This window comes from Ctenocephalides felis, unplaced genomic scaffold (assembly GCF_003426905.1).
Source record: "Ctenocephalides felis isolate EL2017-DRISC unplaced genomic scaffold, ASM342690v1 CF-g0.4_SCAFFOLD_03571, whole genome shotgun sequence".
NCBI classification, from domain to species: Eukaryota; Metazoa; Arthropoda; class Insecta; order Siphonaptera; family Pulicidae; genus Ctenocephalides; species Ctenocephalides felis.
In genome coordinates this window covers 24878979-24901733 of record NW_020539725.1, presented here as the reverse complement: position 1 = coordinate 24901733, position 22755 = coordinate 24878979, and the positions used below count along the sequence as shown (strand labels likewise).

Here is a 22755-nt window from a genome sequence, read left to right as displayed (position 1 = left end):
ATATATATATATATATATATATATTTGTAAAAGTATGCATTATAACATAAAACAATATATTTAAAATAAAAATATTATATTAACTCCTTCTACGGTTGAGGGTTTTATTTAACATTATTTGAGCTTATTTAACTATTTGTTATTGGTGCATGTTTTTGGGCATAGTATATTTTATAAGTTACGAATTTATCCGTACAATGCCCTATTTTATTTAAGTATTCTTTATAATTCTAGTAGTTGTTTTCTTCTGTATGTTTTATGTTCAACTTTCTTTATGTTTATATGATTAGGTATAAAGAACCTGGGACGATCAGATATGTTAATTTTATCAAAAATGTATTTGTTATTTTTGTTTATAATGATTTTTAATATTTTGAATAGAGACAATACTGAAGCAGTTAGGAAGATTGGATGAAACCTAGATATCTGCTTTTGTTTTATAGAATGGATTCAAGTAGGCCAAAGAAAGCTATTTTAGGAAATTTTGAAGATTGATTTCAGAAATATTGGATTGCCAAACCTACATATAGGGCAAAAGATTAATACATGATTTTACCTAGGTAATACAAACCGTAAGAAATCAATATTGCACCAAGAGGAAGAAGAATCCCCTTAAGGTATGTTGATGACCTTGTGGTTTTATAGAAGACTAATTTTCAATCGCATGTTATGATAGTCTAAAGAGTTAATTTGTAATTTATAAGTTATGGCAAATCAAAACTGATGAATGTATCCAAAAGTAACTATTTGAATGTCTTCACTTATTGGGTATGTATATTTGTGTATTGGGCATGTGCATTTATTTACATTTAGTCCTGATAATATAGCTCATAAAATTTTAAACTTTCTCAAAATATATTGATATCTTTAACGGTTAAAGTTATTGCTAGTAGAAGTAAACAGCACGATTTTAAGCTATCACTTAATATTAAACTTTAGCTAATATTTCATAATTCCTTAAAGCTTTCCATCATACATAAGTTTATGGATTATAGTCGACAATTAGTAGAATCATTTTGATAAACTTTTAAAAATCTGAACTGTTCAAAAACTAATACACCAAATGAGTATCAAAATATTTATTTGATGTTATTAAAAGGAAACAAATTTGTCATAATTAACAGTTAAAAACTTTATTTTTGGTATTTTATGAATTACTTATGACATCTTATTTTTTGGAATTTTATAAACTATTTACTAGGTCTCATTTTTTGGAATTTCATACATTATTTACTAGATCTATTATTTATCAAGATTTCACGTTTAAAACTGTTTTTAGAATTCAAAAAGGTCCCAACATTTGTCAAAATTCAAAATACCAGTTATCTTTAAGTTGTTGTGAAAAAGATTTTTTCTGAAAAGTAACTTGTTCACTACTTGCTATTTACTATATGAAAATTTTGCTGAAAACCTATAAAAAATAACATGAAATAGAGCTCTGTAATAAAACGCACATTCAAATTTTTATTATGATTTATTACAGAAAAATATACATATAAAAACGTATAGTGATCAAAATAATCAAATCGTAAGAAATATTAGAAAAAAATTAAAAAATTAAAAATTAAACCGTGTACTGAAACTTCATTATTTAAATTTAATCACAGCATATTTTTTAAACAAAACATAGTAGCATATAATATAAAAAATACATTTATATAACACATTAAGTTTAAAAAATAAAAGAAAGCAAACTACAAAACAAAGTTTAAATTTTTCAAAATCAAAAACCGTAGAATAAGTATCAATTATAAGAATTTTTTTATTGCTTTTTTAATATTTTTATATAACTTACATGTAATAATACATTTCTTTATCATAGAAACTTTTTATACATGCTATTATTATCTATATGTAAAAGATTGTGCAAAAATATTTGAGTAAATTTTCAAATCAAAATAATACGAAACTTATAATCAAGCGGTTAATGTAATTTTTTTTTTTGTTCTTTTTCGACATTATTATCTTAACTGTTTTTAAGACTTAGTTTGTGTTTCTCAATCTCCAAAATAATTTATCACCATGAAATATCTCTTATCATATATTTTTAAACTTAATTCTATAGGTACAGTTGATTATGATCCAATTTGGTTTATGAATAGCATCACTCCAAAGGAAATTTTAGCTGTTTTCATGATATTGCATTTGTTTTTATCTTCTATTTTGGTGGTGGAATGTTTCTTATATGATGAGTTTTTTTTTATCTAAACTTAAATAAATGTTTTAAAAATTCAGATATATTTAAGAGACTTAAGCCTTGGTGGTTGTTGAGTCAGCGGCCTCTTCTTGGGGTTTTGGCAACTCTGGGTATTCGAGTTTAGCACCATCTTCACATACGAATTTGGGGCAGCATCCAGGGAATGGGGCGGTTTTGTTGGTCTTTTCTGTAAATCATTGGCTATGATTAGTGAAACTTCATCGGATAAAAAAATTATATATATATATATATATTATATATATATATATATATTAGGGTGGTCCTTAAAATGGTCATTTTCGAATTTCTTTGCTCCCAGGGGCTCAAATGGTTCCAAATAGATAAAAAACAATTCTCTGAAAGTTTTAGCTCTTAATATTAACGTTTAGATAGAGCGCAATTCGATCAAAGTTTGTATGGAAAGAGCATGAAAAAAATTTTGAAAATTTAAAAAAAATGTTTTAGGTATAACTTAGTGACAAATGAATGAGTTTTATTCATTCATTTGTTCGCTAAATTACATCTAAAAAACATTTTTAAAATTTTTGAAAATTTTTCCATGCTATTTCCATACAAAACTTTGATTGAATTGCGCTCTATCTAAACGTTAATATTAAGAGCTAAAACTTTCAGAGAATTATTTTTTATCTATTTGGAACCATTTGAGCCCCTGGGAGCAAGGAAATTCGAAAATGACCATTTTAAGGACCACCCTAATATATATATATATATATATACAATATATAATATGTATGCAATATTAGCATAGGTTAATATACTACAAAGTTTGACGAAAAATTATAAAATTTTAGGTTTCACTAAATTGTACAGAACTTCAATAAATTTGAATAAAATATATCTAGCATGTCGAGTAAATAAATAGCATAAAAATCAAGTTGAAAATTACCGATAACTTGTTATTTATTTTATTGTATTATACAATTTTCTAAATATTTTTCAACTTAAACTCAATCTTATAATTTATCGTCAAACTTTGCGTTACATTTTTGAACATATATCTTTTCATAAAAGAAACAAAAGTATTTTGTAAAACTTATTCGGTTATTCCACATATAGAGCACAATGATAAAATAGGATATATAAAAGCTCTTTGGAATCAGTGAAATATTTTAAGTATATAAACTGTTTTGAAAAATAATGTAATAAATCAATGTTTCGAAAAACTTTGTACCAAATTATAGCACTTTTCAATTGATGTAGATATCTAGCAATGCACTTTTGAGTTGTGATTTTTATTGGCTTATACAGCAATCAAAAAATCGTTTAATTAAAAAAAAAAATAAAAACAATTAAAAATTAATGAAATTAAAAATTTAAAAAATGCAGATTTTTTGAAAATCATGTTACAGAGCTATCAAGTTCTATGTTTTACATCTATCTATCTGACTAGCCACGTAAAATGGGTCAAAATACTTACTAATTTCGTAAATTTTTTTTGTTGTTAATTCTTCAATCATTATATTTTTTTTTCTTACCAGTGTCCAGTTTGCACTTGGGGTTGGCCAAAGGCAATGGTCCGCAGTCTTCAACCAATTCGAGTAGAGCAGGGCTTTCTTCGGTTACGACGCAGGTGGATTTGCCGCAGAATGGTGCCAAGTCCCAGGACTTGCCGGGCTCAACGGTGGCGCAACGGGTGCTGGCGAAGCACATGCCGGGGAAATCTGCAAGGGTAAAGGTAGGAATAGTTAATAATTTTTATTTTTATTTTTTTATTACATTTTTCTATTTTGATCGATAATTTGGGTACATCAAATTACTAACTAAAAGTAATAAAATTATGAATAGAATACTGCAACTTCAAGTGGTATTATGCCTTGATTCAAGTTACATGAACTTCCCGATATGTGTAAACAATCGAATTAATCAATAATAAACAAAATAATTTATGAATGATTTATGAGTATTCCAAGTGGATTTATTGCTCATTATTAAAAATCGAACACGTGTCTAATACAAATAAGTGTTTTCTAAAATCAAGTGTTCAAAACTCTATAGTTTTTTATAATTGTACTAGTTTCCGTATGATTTATAATGATTTAGTAAGTTTATTAAGACCAGGTACTATATCGCCAAACCAAGTAAAATGTCTAATTTTAACAAACGTATTTTTCAAATTTTGATAAATTTTTTAAGTTGACTTGTTGTACGATCATAATATTTTATTATGGTCTTTAAGACCATGATATCTACCGTCAACGAAAGTTTCATAAAAATCGTCAAAAAAATTTTTTTTTACAAGAAAACGGCTTGGTCGATCTTTACCTATGTAAAACTAATCAGCATCATTCCCAACCAATATCTTTCGACCAATTTTTGATTTTTTGCAAATTACAAAGAAACGGCTCGACCGATCGTCGCGCAAAACTGACAAACGATGGTCCTCGTCAAGATACATCGGATGGCATTTAAATTTTAAAAATAGATCTAGCCGTTTTTTGAAAACGTCGATTTACGTTAAAAAAATCTGTTTACGCATACGCACATACACATACTTTTTCCAAATTTGGTCTCATTCGATTCAGAATGACTTGAAACGTCGAGAAAACATAAAATTAACCAGTCGGATTTTTTCATGAAAACATAAATTTCTCCTTAGGAAAGTTAATAATGACTTGCGAAATCGTCTATAAATTATTTTGTTCTGCCAATTTGCCTTAGATGGTAATTATAAAAGTGTATTATTTAGTAAATAACATTTTACGGATCAGAAATGCACTTGGCGTTTACTCAAATGATAATATCGAGATAATTGTCGCCTTTTATTATTTTAAATATTTTTCAAAACTGGTTATAATTATTTCATTAATTCATTTTTCGAAATGATACGCAAACCACTAATCTTTATGTAACATTATAACTATGCCTAAAAACCGTTATACCGTCTAATTTTTCGGCAGTCTTAACACGGGTATTCACCTTAAAAGTATCGGTATTTTTGATATCGAAACATAAGCGTTAATTGATACAAGCCACTTGATTTTCAATTTCTGGGAACCATTTAAATTGTAAATCCCATTATCGCTAGAAACAAATGTCTCTTTAGGTCATTCTTTTGTCTGAACAAGTTTCAAATTATTATCTCGAATAGTCAAAGGGCTTCATATCGTGCCTCAACACTTTAGACTAATATTTGTTATTCAAACTATTGATCATTAAAAACTAATTAATATTTAAAACAAATTTTTATTTTTTTATTTTATTATCATCCTAAATAGGTTCATAAATTTTATTGCTTAATAAACAATGTTATTAAGCAATTTTTAAGCACTTCACATTTTATAATAGTAATGGAGAGTCATATTAATATCGTTTACTTTTCGTCATCAACAATCTCAATTGTTACAATAAAAATTACATAATAAAATCAGTTAATAAAAAAGCGTAATTAAACATAGCTTACGTACCGCAACTGTGAAACAATTCGAATTGAGCAATAAAATTTTAGTGTTTCTACTATTCACATTCTGATTAAATCTGCATTTAATTCCGCAGTTTAAGGCTTTGCAAAATCCTCATTAAACTACTTTAGATAAATTGCGATAAAAAGCGAATTTGATTGCGCCGATGGTGACATAACAAAGATAATGAACGATAAGTTTGGAAAGTTTTGTAATAAATATTATTACATAAAATTTCAGAGGGTAATAAAATATTGACATTTAAAAATATATGTCAGAGAAGATATTAACACGCTGTGATTATATAAGTAAATGTTCGTGTACTAAGTATGGAAATAGTTCCGTACCCAACTTGCAAATACAAATATAAACGTTTTTGGACATAAAACAGGTATATTAGAAATGTCACAAGTTTTATGTATAATATTTGAAAAATCTTTTCAAATGGAATATTAAAGACAAATAATTGTATCTCTATATAGACACATATCTATGAACTTAAACATACTCATATGATTAATGTGATTTATATCTTTTACCAAAATGATCCAACAGATTGACATATATAAATATGAAAAAAAAATTCTAAAATAATTGAGTGTGTCATTGTTATTAAATTTTATTCAAAATTTCACTATTATTGCCAATTGCATATTTGCATGTATGTAGTTGCTTTGTTGTATTTCTTATAATTTGTCACAAATTTCACATTTCACAGTTTATATTTTTAGCCATTTTCCTATATTTTTGAACAAACACGACATTTTTAATTAATTTGCATTTGCAGTACGAGAAGTTTTTGTCAATTTACAATATTTTCGGGTAGTTTTCAACATTTTTCACATACCAATATTGACAAATTTGTCAAATATTAAAATTGAAAAACGTATTATTGAAAATACTCATTTATTGTTTCGAATTCTATGTATATTAGGATTTGAATTGTATTTTTGTGTGATTATGATCATTGAAAGTAGGTCAGTTTGCATTATTGTAGACATGACAATTGTTACAAATATTGAAATGATTTTTATTCATTTTTAACCATCCATATATAAACAAATATATATATATATATATAAATATATATATATATATAAACTATAAAAAAATTGAACAGCTTAAACTACATTAAAACTATACCTCTTAATAATATGAATAGAAGGAAATAGTGCAAATTAGGGTTTATACAATAACCAACATTTTAGAAAACCAGTAATCAAATAGTATTTTCTTCCAAAAAACAGATTTAACCGGGTTTCGAGTTTTCATAAAAAAATATTAGCTCGAAAAAACAACGAACACAAAATTTCGAGTATGAAAACAGTTTTTGACTCAAATTATTTACTGTTCTATTTCACTGATATTTTCTCATCCAGTAAAGCAAAACATATTTGAGCAGGATTAAATTACCTTAAAAAAAATTATTTGTTATTTATATCCATGATTTATATAGATAAAATTAGGGCGTAAATACTTTTACTGTTATTTACTGTTCTATTTCGATGATATTTTTTTATCCAGTAAAACAAAACATATTTGAGCAGGAATAAATTACCTTAAAAAAATTATTTGTTATTTATATCCATAATTTATATAGATAAAATGAGGGCGTCAATACTTTTATTGTTATTTACTGTTCTATTTCGCTGATATTTTTTTATCCAGTAAAACAAAACATATTTGAGCAGGATTAAATTACCTTAAAGAATTTAATTTGTTATTTATATACATAATTTCTATAGATAAAATGAGGGTGTAAATACTTTTACGAACAAACGAAGGACGAGTATCGGTTTGCAACATTGTTTTCATCCATCTGGCACCACTGGCTTCATTTGCTATTATTAATTTTTTCAATGTTATCTATACACTATAACCGATATTTTCAACTAAAAAAACAGTTTTCGAATTACATAATTTTCTCTTCCTTACTTCGCCGGTTTTAAAAACCGACAAACCTTTGCGCAAAGGGTTTTTCAACTGTAAAAGTTTGACGAGATTACAAGTTTTTATGTGAGATTTACATAGTAAAACATATTTCCATCTTTATATATATTTTTTTCCAAAGTTTGATTCATTTTGATAATATATAATAATTGTACAACACTATTCTATGTATCATACACCAGTTCGGGCTTTATTCCTCGTGCACTGGGACGTGTCTCTGTGTCTCAGGTAAGATGTATGGCCGAGTCTTATTCGCAACTCGGCGAAAGTTTCTTGCATAAAACATTTTTATTATTATTGCTAAACGGGTTTCATGACGTAAATCATTATTTCAGTTCGAATGTATTAGTACCTACTCATATTCATCATGGTAAATGTGGGTGTATGAGTCGAGTGAAATTCATCATATGGTATGGGATGAAATGAAGTAAAATTATAGAGTAATAAAATTTAAATTAATTTATTTAATAGTGCATTTTCACCTATTACAAGAAATTTTATTCACTTTTAGTTGTAAATTTATTTGGCGTTTGTCTGTTTTCGTTGTGTTTTTAAATTATAGTGACATTTATTCGTAATATTGTCTAATAATGCGTTTTAAATTAAGGTGATATTTGTTTAAACATTCGGCAATTTAATAAGTATTGTTTTATATAAGCATGCTTATTTTATATATCTTTTTAAGATATTTGATGGGTATTTGTAATTTCATTATCAAGTAATTGTAAAGATTTAATTTAAATCTAATACTTTATAAAAACCGGGACAAAAAGTGTAAATCCGGAATAAATATTGCTTTTAGAAAAACACGGGACACAAGGTGAAATCCGTGGTAATATTATACAACTTAAAAAGAAAATGAAAATTACATATTTGTATCAAATAGTACAGATGCAATACACCAATTAATACAGAACACAGAATTAAAATATTTAAATATTAAAAAAAAACATGTTCTGAAAGATTCAATTTTGTTATCATTATAAAATAATTGTTTTTCTTTAATTTCGCTCAAAAAGTAGCCCTATCTTATACAACTTACAAATATTATACTTATTTTATTATTATGTTTAGATCGTTCATTATTTTTTAATTTATTGTTTTATTTATTAATTACATATATCAAAAATATTTAAATTTCAAACCCAAGTTCTTACTAATTGCATTGCCTAAAATTTTAATAAAATATAATAAATAAGAAAATCGTTGATAGATTTATAGCTGCATTAATTCATTTCATATCTAGAAATATCCCAAAGAGCTATTGAGATAATTTATTCATATTTGTTTGTTATGATATTTATGGTAAACCAATATTTTTTCAAACCATTTGAAAGTAGCAAATTTCACTTTGAAGCATTGTGTATTGAAAATTTCTCCTCTATAAATAATTAATATTTATGCAAATTTTATAAATCAGCTTATCTATAATATCTCTTTATTGTTTGGGTGTTATATTTGCACTTTCACCTTGTAACAGGTAACGGATTTACACATGAATAAATACTCTCTGTATTTATAAATAAAAATACCGAAAGAAAAACTCTTCTACTTAGCAAGTACATTTATGTACAAATATATACTAATCAATAAAATATTCGAAATATGCACAAATCTATTAATTGAAAGTAGTTCAACCATTTTACATCGGCCGTTCACTTCGAGATCTCTATGGATAGAGATGTGAATATATTATTAATATGAATTTATTTTCTTGCTTATACAGGTTTTTTGTATAACTAGAAATTTATAATTATGCAAATTAATTCTTTCTACTTGTCAATTATTCAAGATCAAAGACCAGTATAAAATTTGAAACATTTATTTTAAATCTGTTATCGATATTGATTTGTGCACAGTGTATATGAATATGGACACGTTTGAAAAACGAGTTTCAGAGATATTTTGTAATAAATTTAACTGTAACTAGTATATATATATATATATATATATATACATATATATATATATATATATATATATATATATATACACGATATACGAGTTTATGAGAGTAAATAAAATCATTCGATCAAATAATTTCTCTAATATCGCTTCCATATTCCGAGTTGATCAATATTAATCAATAAATCAATATTAATTCTAACCTAATTCAATTAATTAATTACCTGCTCAACTAATTTATATATAGCTAAAACTATGGGTACAAAGTTTTTTTTTGTAGAATAAAAATTCATATAAGAAATTAAGAAAAATTTGTAGATGAAAATTCCTTTTTTTAATATTTATATAAATATTAATATACTAATGTAACGAACGTATGTTGAATAACTACTACAATTATTCTATCATCCGATTCGGAAAATTAAAAATGAAAAAAAAAAATGGACAATATATTTTTTTAAAAAATATATGCATCAATTTCAAATTTTTACTCTCATCATTTAAAAGCGTTCATATTTGTACATGCCCATGCTCGATGAAAATGTAAACAGAATTTTACTTCAAATTTATATGGAAAGCTTGTTGTTTGTATATAGTGCAAGCAATTAAATTAAAAGACTACTTCATTTGTAGCCAAAACTAATTAAAAATTTAATAAGATGTGTAGAGGAATGCTTTTTCCTTTACGGTCTCATATATTTCAAATATATGAATAATATACATATCTCGTATGTCTACTTGAAATAATATTTCAGTAAACATAATTTTATTATTATTAATTATTATTCACTATTCACATCTTAATAAAATTGGATAAAATTTACTCTGGAAATTTCTTTTTCATATCAAGAAATATCCTACAAACCCTAGATCATTTGATGCAATTTCCAAAGGCATGTGTTCTCTAATATAAAAACCTCAATTAAAAACAAATCTATTTTACACTAAATAATATTTTTCACGTATTTTAGCAACAATTGTATATACTTCCATATTATATTTAAACAGATTAAGGAACTTTTGTGTTATTCACATATTCGGCACTCCTTCGGCTAACGGTTCAAATAATTAACAGTCCGCTAAATGTCTATTGTTAATACCATACCAAATTGATTTTTTTCTAAATTCTACTATTATGTACAAATTCACGTATTATTACCGAAATTATCATAGGCTATACATGTTTCTAGTGAATGTATTCAATATACATACAGACAATTCATAATTGTGCTAACCACAATCTTGACGTTTTCCTAAGAACACGATCATGAGGTAATCTGCATTACGTTACACACAACGATTTTGTCCAAGGTGAAAATAATTTTTTTTTGTAAAAATACAAGGATTTTGCCATTGTAGTCGACAGATTCAGATTGTTTGAATATATGTACACTTCATACATTTATATCAATATTGATAAAGAGTTGTACAGGTAATTATATAATGACTGTGAGAAATCGGAGTAAAAATACAGTTAAAATTATAGTTAAAAATAGATTATGTAAATGGAAGAAAAATTTGAAAAACCACTATTGTCATACTTTGGAAATACCTTAGACAGATCACTAATTATTATAATGCATTAATTTGAACAATAGTTCACACAGTACGGTTTTTTTCACATAGTTGTATATGTTTGTCGCGTTGGAATAACTTATTGAGTTTTACTTTGTTACATTATTAAAAATTTCTTCCTTTCCTTTCTTTTAAAGTCAATTATTGACAATTTTCTGCCATAATTGTGCATCTATGAAATACTATGTTCAAAATAAATTAAATATATTTTTAATCTTATACATATATTATCTGTTCATAAGAGTGGGTGAAATTCTACTTCATATTTTTATTCAAGAAACTTTGTCTAAGAAACCATAGGTCTAGAGAAAATTTCGAGACAGTGAGCTTTTCAATAAAAAATTTTCTACATTTATTTTAATATCAAATTACAAGAATTTCATGTTTTCTCGTTCTGGAGTTTATCGAATTAGTGTATGAATGATTATAGCAATGACATCCAAAACGAAATTTGTAAAATATTAGAGGCCTGTGAAAAGTGGTGTGATTATAAAAATTAACGCTTAGCAAGTTAGATTTGACGGCCTGCAAAATTTTTGAATTTTTTTTTATGGAAATTATGCTATTTCCATACAAAACTTTGATTAAATTGCGCTCTATCTAAAAGACAATTTTAAGAGCTAGAACTTTAAAATAATTGTTTTATCAATTTGAAAACATTTGAGCCCTTGGGAGCAAGGAAATTCGAAAATGTCCATATTAAGTATCACCCTAATATATATATATATATATATATATATATATATATATATAAACTTGTTCGGGATAGCAATGTACACCTGTGGGCACCTATGCACGTATGTCATATAAAGTTCGGTTTATTGCAGCATGAAAACTTAATAAGATCTTAAAGCTCATGCGAAAGGGAAGCTCAGGGTTGTGACAATATTTGAATTTTATCATCATTTGTAAAACTTATTGAAGCAATGTATATTGTATTAATAATGAATGCACGATGATGAGTTTCTTTTCCATGTTTTGTTTAATAATTTTTTATAATTCCAGCAAATTTAACTTTCAAGAAATTCATTTTAGCAATTATTTTACAAAATGCATAAGCTGTGCTTAAAGCTCTGGGTTTAGATATTTTAATCAATTATTTAAATGTTATCTTTATCCGAATAATTTTTAATTATTGATTAATATGAAATTTGGTATATTCGGTTTGGTAAAATTTGGTTTTGTGAATTCTATTTTCATCTTCGTTTTCAATCTTATCGGAATTTCGACTTTCATAGGCTTCTTGAGAAAATTTATTTTTCGAAGTATTGAAATTCTGCTTATAATTGGGGTATGTGATATGGTATTCAATGTACTTTCAAAAGTGAATTCTTCTATAATATATTATAAAATATCTACAATGTGACTTTCAATCTAAATTATAAAACCAAATTGGCATGATTTATATGTCACGCGAACACAACCCTGATTTACTGAGGTACTTGAAATTGCTTCGAAATTTATAGCTGGCGGCAAATAATATATATGGTATATTTTTTACCTGTCTAAGGCATGCTTTTAAAAGTTTATAAAAATTTAAAAAGCTTCTTCGAAATAACCTTTATGAGAACATACACAATAAATTCGCAAAAGCAGAGGATCATCAGTTGTACTTATATTTATTTAACTATATCAGAACGATTTATAAGGTACAAAGCCTTTTTCATAGCATTAGTCACACTCAATTATTGCATAAACAAAAGAATAAATTAATTCGCTCAATGTTAAATTAACTATCAATCTTGCATATTAAGTACTCTTACAAATTGCTACACATTGTTATGTTTTGCATTTGCATTTACCTACAGAAATTATACTAACCAACACATAAACATGAGCATATATATATATATATATATATGTATATATATATATATATATATATATATATATATATATATATATATATATATATATATATATATATATATATATATGTATATATATATATATATATATATATATATATATATATATATATATATTACAATCGCGATTATTGTTTGAAAATATGTGCGTGTATGCACTGCTAATTAATTATAAATGTAAAAATATGTAACAAGGCTAACAAATAAATAATATAAAGACCTTCAGTAATACATTAGAAATAATTATACAATTCAAATTTAATTGTGTACAAAATAAAATTCCAACGCCCTCACATATCTCAAATCTCATGCATAATTTTTTGATATATATCTATGAATATAAAACATGCAGACGGACTAAAATACACAAATTAGTTGTGTCAAAACCGATTAAAAATAAAAAGAACTCAACTGACGTGCCAACTGAATTTAAACTAAAGACCTATTTAGGATTATAATTGTGAATGAACCAAATTATTGTGATACCCAAAATGGCGTTGAATATTATATTTATGTCGCTGATAATACCACATTTATCTCATAAACTGTTTGAGTATTTTAATCATTTTTGACTTTACAGGACTAAGCGCAATAATGGTAATTCACTTTTGAAGTTTTAAATTACGGTACGGAAAGTTTTAGTAATTTGCGTATCACAAATATTCATTGAGAAGTAAATATATATTTCTCATAGTGTTCATATTTAAAAACTGTTTGTCCAATTTTGGTAACGAATCCAAAACACAATCATACTTCAAAATATAAACTTAATAAGTTAAGTGCCTACTTACCACATTTGGAAACTTTTCGTACTCATAAATTTTATAATAAAGGCATTACAAAGACAGTATATTCTATTTTGTATATACGGATACGTATGTATCCATGTGTAGACATATGTCATGTGTTTTAAAATTGAATATCAAGTATGACTAAGTATTGCAAAACCATCGTCTCTTGATAATGATCCCGTCAATACTTGTTTAAGCTGTGCTTTTGTAACTTCTATCGCTGGAGCGTATAATTATGTATAATCTATATTACATTCATTATTATATTCGAAGGTTTTATTACTCATATATGTTTCCACATATGAAGTTCTTTCTATGATTTTAAAGGAAGCTGTTGCGAAGTAATTTCTTATTATAAGTCTTATGGGTTGATTTAGTTATTTATTTAGTATTTTTTTCCCTTTTTACTTTACTGTATTAGGTCATTGATAGCTTTTGAATACGGATTGTTAGGAGAAAATTTTAAATTAGCTCTTTTGAAAAGCAACGATCTATCTGCAATGCGACAGTAAAAAAATTCACTCGTTTCACAGCACTTTTCAAAAATTTCAAAGCCTGAAAAGTGCTGTGAAACGAGTGAATTTTTTTTCCCAAAAAAATCACAACTCAGTTGATAACCAAGTTTTCCATCCGCGAAAATCAGATATAGTATAGCGAAAAAAGATATAGAACTTTTCGGAAAAAAAAACCAATATTGGCCGGTATTTTAAAACTATAGTCTAGAGTGGAGACAATACTATCTATGAGGTCTAAGGTTTTCAAATTTGACTCACACAAAAAATGATTCTGAAGGTGGCTTTGGGGTCCAGTAAACTCCAGGTGTACGAGAAGGGTTGAATTTAGATTCCTCAACTTTTATAGTTGGTCCAGTTTTAAAAATATCTAATACTCTTCATAAGAGTCTATATATTGTATACAATACTTTTGAGTTAGATTATTTTCGGAATAAACTATTTTTCTTTAAATTGCATTTGAATTTTTATTCTATTAATACATCATGTATTTTATTAATATTGATTTTTAAAAAATCGATTTTTAATTATGTTTTTGAAAATCTGGAAAAAGTCAAATAGTAATTTAAACATTTGGAACAATCTAAATTTATATCCGCAAAAAGTTGGTATTATTTTGAAAAAATTAGTTTAATAGATATTTGTATTATTGAATACAGAAGCATATAATACCTTTTAAACATTTTTCAAAACCGCCAAATAAATTATTAATATAATAATTGTGTAGTGAAATATACATAGGAAAATAAATTACTAATAACATCAAAATATACAGTAGACGTTCATAATTATTTTTGGACATTTTATCTTAGCTGATTTTTTCCAAATATATCCAGTATTGTCAAAGATATGCGCAATTTGTAAGTACTAACTACTTACGTAAATATAAAATTTACAACTTTTATTTACATTTATTTTGACTTACAATTTCTTGTAATTTTTTTTGCTCTTTTGCTAGAATATTGTAAAATATTGTAGTGTACATATGATAGTCTCACTCACAAAAATATTTAAACTATAGTATTGTTCAATAAAAATTCATAAAATTTACAACTTTTATTTACTTTTATTTTGACTTACAATTTCTTGTAAATTTTTCTTTTGCTATTTTGCTATAATATTGTAAAATATTGTAGTATACATATGAAAGACTCACTCACAAAAAATATTTAAACAATAATATTGTTCCTAAATTTAGTAAGTTATTTAAATGCATTATTTGAGTTTGCACAATTTGTATGATTTTTTCATTATATGAATATGAAAAAAATAATTGAAAAATCTATGCTCTATATTACATACAAAAAACAAAACATTTTTTGTACTGCGTACTTTAATTATATATTATATTATAATAGCTCATATATAAATATATATTTGACTTACTTTTGAAACTTTAGATTTTTTGTTTAACGTTAAAAATAGTAGCAATAAGAAGCAATAGATTATTAAATATTATGTACGTTTCAACACCGTATGTGTGTCATCAATGATGACATCAATGATGGCTTATCATTCAGCATGTTTAACAAATTCAAAGCAGAAAAGTCACAACATACAGATTTTAAGATAATGTTTCATAAAAAACAATAAAATAAAATATCAATATCAATCCCAATAGTAATAAAGTGAATTATTTAAATTATCTAATAAGCCACGTGACTGACGAATTGTAAAAAGAACGTCAAAAAAATATATCACTGAGCATTACTTTGTTAAGTAACCTTTGTAATATAATTTTTATAATATTTTTTTCATTTTCATGAATGTTTTCACACAGTAAAAAAATGAACTAATGAAAAACCTCTGACAGCATTTTCACTGAAATACAATACTTTATTTTAATATACTTTATGAATAAGCATTTCCCCAACGCTAACTTTTGTTGCGTTGCAGGTATTTTATTATTTTGGCGCATACGTAGTTAAAACGCAGCATTGTAATTATAACTGGAATATTTCGCAAAGTACATAGTATCGTAAAAAACTTGCATTAACATTAATTAGCACTTCCGAAGGTTAATTTTCGAGCTGAATTTTAAAATACGTACGAGGCAGAGAGGTTTGAGGTACAGTTTAATAATTTCGCACGTAAGCGACCGGCTCGGTCGTCGTGTTGCTGAAATATTCCACACAAATCTCCGCTCAACGGGGCAAAGTTTCGATAAATTCGGTAGCCGTCAGAAATAATTAGATTTCACCGCATGAACTAATGCGGCGTTTGAATAGTTAATTGAGGAGGATGGTAATAATTTATGAAACAAAATATCGCTGGAGAATTTGTAATTTTCGAAGATAAAGTTCGTAAACCTTACAAATTTACGAGCAATTTATGGAAGATATTTTGTGAAAAAATAAGACCAAGTGAGTCTATGGTAAAAAGAATAATAAGTCAATAACAAATTGCGGCTCACATACTTCTCTCAATTTTGGTCTCAAACAATTAAGAATAACTTGAAATGTCGAGAAAATATCAATTAGCACATCGAATTTTCTAGCGAAAACAAAAAAATAACTTTTCTTAAAATATATGAAATATTGTCCAAAGCACTCTATATGAGTCAAAATCGATTTTTTCAAAATTTTGTCCTTTGGGTCCATTCATGGGACACCAGAATCAATAAAAAACTGGAACATCAATAAAAAACTTATTTCTTGAGTCCAATATTTTTTTTAAAATAAAATATTCTTAAATCCATACGTTTCGGTAAGCCTTCATTAAGTGAAACTAAAATTAAAATTAAAAACTAACATATATGTAACAACTGATTTTGAAAAATTATCAAGCATAAAAAATACTTACAACTTGCAAATTCTAGGGTTAAAATCATTATAGGGCCATGTTAGTCATATATATGAATGACATAAAATATAGTATTTTTCTAGGAATTTTGTCAAAAAAAATTTTTTTCGGATACATTTTTAACTAAATCTAATGAAGTTACAGTGGCTCATGTGAAAAATTTCGGATATTAGCGTGGCGATTAACGTTTTAATATTCTTTGTAAATACGAATTTTTGCTACATTAAACTTTGTTATGCTGGAATCATTTTATTTAATTATATTCATAACTAGGCTTAAGTGGCATTTCGTCTTTAAATGCATTTCATCTTAAATTGCTTGAACTTACCGGGGCTCATGTGAAAAATTTTCGGATATTATTGTGGCGATTAACGTGTTATTGTTCTTCATGTTTTGCTACGTTAAACTTTTGGTATGTTGCAGGCATTTTATTTAGTTACATTCACGATTAGGCTTAAGTGGTATTTCGTCTTAGAATGCATTTTGTCTTAAAATGCACTTCGTTTTAAATTGCTAGAAATTCTCGATGCATATAAATAATGGACAAAATAAGATTGGAAGCTTGCTAGCTTTTTAGATAACATTACATAAAAGTTGTCGCTATGACTAAAAACTATGCAATACTATTTCCTACAGGTTGTTTTTAAACAAACTAACAATAAATTTAATTATATTATTTCAATATATAGCACAAATACACGCTTATTGAACCTAAAATGCTACACATTTTTCCAAACATTTATGGTTTTTTATAATTCAGCCACTTTTTGAAGGCTTATAGTATCTTAGAATGTTGTTTTTTTAGATCTTACAACTTTATTGCTATTATAAGTTTTAATAAAAATGCTGAAGAAACATTTAATACTTAAATACGAAAAAACGGTCAGGCAGATCTTTGCAAAGAACGATCTTCAACTCCGAAATGTATCTCCTCCAAATTTTCAAAATCGATTTTGAATTTTGTAAAACGTAGATAAAACGTTTAGCACTTTTCTACCTAGTCCTTATCGAGTTTCATCGAATATCTTTTAAATTATTAAAAACGGTTCAACCCTCGAAGGATGAAATTACGGTCACATACATGCGCACATATATACTTTTTCCAATTTTGGTCTCAAACAATTAAGAATAATTTAAAACGTCGGGAAAATATAAATTAGCACATCGGATTTTCTGACGAAAATAGGAAAAAACATCTCTTACTAAAATATTTGATGTTCAAAATTTATATTTGAATTTAAATTTTTATTAAAAATTTATTCTAAAATCCCTACGATTTGTCGATAGTCATAAGCCTTCATTCAGTGGAATTTGAAATTAAAATTAAAAACTAACATATAATATATGTAACAACTGAGTTTGTAAAAAATATTTGCAATTTGCAAATCTCAGTGGTAAAACAGAAAAAGTCCGATTAGAGACTTGGTTAATACTTAATATAATACATATGTCTACATCAAATGTATAATTATACAAAATATTTTTATATACACAATGTATGTAAGTATGTATATTATATATGTATATCAATGAAACTAGATGAAGTCCTAAAATATTTTGATACTCGCATGCAATAGGCATATTTAATTTTCATTTTATCCGTACTTAGTTGAAAATATATGCATGGAATTTAATGGATGTTTCATCATGTCAATTTATTTCACAATTTCAATATTCAGGTTTATTTCCGATTGACATTTTACATGGTACGTTATATAAGCTCGATTTAAGCTGGGAACAGACATATGTACAGTAATTCCATATTTGAACGTGTAAGAGCAGATATGTAAATGCAACACAATTTATTTGTGTGCGGTGAAATATATTTGTAATTCGTTTAATATGCTAAAGATCGGAACCAGTTTTGAAATAAGGTTAATAAAAACTGTTTCATGTTTTTGTGATACGAGACCTTTCGCTTGAGTCATATGTGCATTTACTTGCATGGAAATTAAATGCGGTTGCTGGTACACGCGAAAGCGACTCTATGCGATATAAGGAGCTTTGAGTGAAGAATTTTGCAGTAAATTTAATATAGCGTTTAAAGTTTGCAATGAATATAAAATATAAAATGGTTGTAACGTAATTTCATAAAATGCCTTATGACTCATGAGAATCATAAGAAGAATTTATTACACTGAACATAAGATATTGCTTTTTAGTTATAAATTTTCCATTATATGTTTAGGGTTTGATAAAGGATGTAATAAATGTGAAAGTCTTGTTAAATATTAATTAAATAATGCCTTATGTAAATTTTACTTCAAATTATATATTTGAATTTGCTATTTATTATAGAACTTGATATTTTATCATTTATAAACAAGGAAAATCATTCTCTTTGGAAAATCATAAACAAGTACTCACAAGGAGAACCTCAGGTTTACCCTTCTGGGATTTTGATGAAACTTTGCATGTTGATAAAGTCGATAGTCTAATTGAACAGTTAATATATTATAGGCCTATAAGAAGTGGTTTATAAAAAAAATAAAGTGTTGCTCGGAGACTGTTTTTCAATTTTTTTTTTTTGATTTTTATACTTAAACCACTTTTTGTAAACCTATAATATTTTGAACTGTTTTAACAATCAACTCAATCGCCATGCAAAATTTCATCAAAATCCTGAAAGAGCAAACCAGAGGTCCTCCTTGTCAGATATATATAGTAGTAACTGAAAAATATTTTAGGTGTTATTTACTTTTTAAATTTAGTACATAGGTACACCTTCTTTTAACAATGTCTCAATTGTGTTTGTGCACATGTTATATCAGCTTTTTAAAATATAAACTTCAGTAAAATAACGTTGCAACAAATTTGGGAACTTTGCCAACTTTCCGCCTTTGTTTACCTAATTTTATACTGCTTTTTAATAAGAAAATCAGAAGAGATACTTAATTAATTAAAAATTAATAATTTTAATATCATTATTATCATATGACCTAATTGATGACAAAATTTTGATTAAAGATCTGTAGAAGTTTTTTAAGTCCATAAATCTACCATACAAACAGGTAATTTGAAAGTAACAACAGCGATAGTCTAGGAGCTTTTTGGATCAAAATAAAAATTAATGAAGAAAGGCAATCTCTTCTACTGTGAAAGTAGGCATGAAACGGAAGTAAATTAATCATGATTTAGGTAAATAGATACAAGATTTATTTATTTAAAGCCTTATGGTTTGCTATGTTACCATTATGCCTCCGTTTGGCATAAAATAAAATTTACACAATTTGAGCATTTGTTCAATCACTATATACTTATAATATACCAAAAAACTTCATAAATATTGATAAAAACAGTAGTTAGTTAAAATATATTTCACATGCCACGTTTAATAGATGAACAGCAGTTTCATTAAGAGGAAAATCAGTGTTGATAGTCTCATTTGGTGCAAAAGTCTATTCAAATTGGCATTGTTTTCAAGAAGCTTGATGTATATTTCAACCAACATAGCAACATTATTAGGCAAATGACCAAAAATCGCATCGAAGAACATTTGTCAATTAAAAGTAGAATATTTTTTACAAAGTCCTTACCGAATGTTTAACATTTTATAAAAAAAAAAATTGAAAATTATACTTCAATATTCCTTCAATTTACTTTTACTAGCTAAATAATAGTGTTATTTTGTGAGATTTAAATTTTTTTTTTAATAAATACCTCTTAAGACATCAGCTGGGATAAGACGTTTGTAAACTTTAACCACTTCTTCCTCAGCTTTTTCTTCGGCAAAGACGGCGCCGAAGACAGCCAAAGACACTAAGACAAAAGCTGTGTATTTCATTTTCTTAAATTATTTTTTATGTTATCTTTTAGAAAAAAAAGTGTGTGTGTTTTTTTCGAAAAACCACGAAACGTGTAACACGAGTGACTGAACGTAACTGAGTTTTGAAGTTAATTTGCGCAACGTTTATATAGTGGGGCGTCCCGGCGGCTTGTGCAGGTACTAAAATTTATGTTTTATGTATGCGAATGTGTGTTTCCGTGGCGAATGTGTTTAACTCTCGATGTGTTTGTGGGTTTTCGTGTGTGTTTGTTTGCATCTGTACGGTTGGCCGAGTATATGAAATTTGAAATTTACGGAGAAGTACATAGACTAAGAGTCGATATATATTTTATTTACAAGTATCTCGTTTGGGAACTTCTCAGTGAAAAAATATTTGGTCAATCACCTTTTCTTTCAATCAGGTTTCAAATTTTACATGAGCCAAAAGTAGTTCTATTGTATTTGGTGTAATATTAACGTAGCATTTATGTCACGGGGCCAATCTTGAGCCAATGTAATTCTGATGTACTTTAGAAAATGTTGTGGCAAGGACATGTTAAGAAGAACTTTCCGTACAAAATATTGACAAAAGCCATGGGGTTAATGTGCAGTCAAGTGTATTTCTCAGATTGACACATAGAAAACCTAACTTAAAAACCGCACAAATGACAAAAAACAATGTTAGATAGCAGGGTCATTCTAACACAGCTCAATAACATATGAGTGACGTTGCAGTTCATGTGCAAAACGCCTGAATACACAGCAAATACATGACATTTTGACATTATCAGTATGATTCTGTAGCATAATGTATGTAAGTTGGAACGTAGCAGGGCCTTGCCATAACATTTTTCTGTTATGCGGCAGAATCGATTTCTTAGTTTTTCCACAAAGTAGGATAACAATGAAAGTTAGCTTCATAAAATTATTTGCTTTGCAAGAATACAAGGAACTTTACGGTTACTAGTATTTCTATACTAATAACTTCTTTCATCACAAATAATAATCTGTCTTATTTGTTAAACGCTGGATTTGAATTTACCTGTTACTTTAAAATGACAGAAAGTTTTAGAAACCATAAATTGAAGGCTATTAAATAACATAGGTTCGAGCAATTCCTGATTAAACTATTCAAAATTAGTAACAAACTTATAATATTTTAATTTCTAATTTATCCTAAATATCGACGAAATCTTGGAAGTAGAGTCATTCTGGTGTACTTAAGTCTTTTCAAAAACTATAAAAGTTTTCAACAAAAAATCATTTGCTCTCCAAAAATACAAGAATCTTGACGGTTGCTAGCAGTTTCTAGGAATATTTTTTTTATTACAAGGTATATCAAGGAATAAGAAATAAGGATCTATTTGATTTGTTACATACTCTAAATTAAATTTTAAACATAAATGTTTGTTAAAACTAGCAAACTAGTTAGTTTGCATAAAAAGCTAGTTTTCTCTTAAATACCCTTGATTGAAAGAAATTTTTATGAGAATCAATGAATCTAAAACTTTTAAAAAGGATTCTGATTAAACAAATGAAAATTTGAAGCAAAGTTGCACATTCTTTATTTATAATGTTATGTATTTGAGCAATCTCTGATTTAACTAATTAAAATTAGTAACAAATTTATTTATTAATTTCTAATTTATCATAAATATCAATAAAATCTTGAGCCAGAGTCCTTCTGGTGTAATTAAGTCTTCTCACAAATCAGGATAAATATAAAAGTTTTCTACATGAAATGTTTCTATTAATAACTTTTTTATCAAAAATCGGAACAATCTGTTTAATTCGTTAGATTATGAATCTAAATCAAAATTGAAAGAAAAGTCTGTTAGTTTTCTTCTCCATATAATCTAGTTTAGATTATTATTATTTTTTTTTTTGTAAAGGCGATTATAAAGCATGTATGTCAGCAATTTCTGATTAAACTAATAAAAATTAGAAACAAATTTACATACTGTTTATTT

At 26.5% G+C, this 22755-nt stretch overlaps 2 protein-coding genes across 3 annotated transcripts in view; one reads left to right on the top strand and one right to left on the bottom strand.

The window, feature by feature from the left end:
- The window catches only part of LOC113385018 (synaptotagmin-7), a 51125-nt gene extending 50532 nt beyond the window's left edge, over positions 1 to 593 (top strand). For both annotated transcript variants that reach the window (XM_026622818.1, XM_026622817.1), the window contains one exon: positions 382 to 593. The gene's annotated coding sequence lies outside the window, so the exon portion shown is untranslated. The remainder of the gene's footprint in view (positions 1 to 381) is intronic.
- Positions 594 to 1586: 993 nt separating this feature from the next.
- LOC113385267 lies at positions 1587 to 20883 on the bottom strand. The gene is made up of 3 exons (XM_026623105.1): positions 20680 to 20883; positions 3694 to 3879; positions 1587 to 2384 (listed from the first exon to the last, which is right to left on the bottom strand). The coding sequence occupies exons 1-3, from the start codon at positions 20801 to 20803 to the stop codon at positions 2251 to 2253; spliced, it is 444 nt and encodes a 147-aa protein (XP_026478890.1). The 5' UTR covers positions 20804 to 20883; the 3' UTR covers positions 1587 to 2250.
- Between the last annotated feature and the right edge of the window lie 1872 nt (positions 20884 to 22755).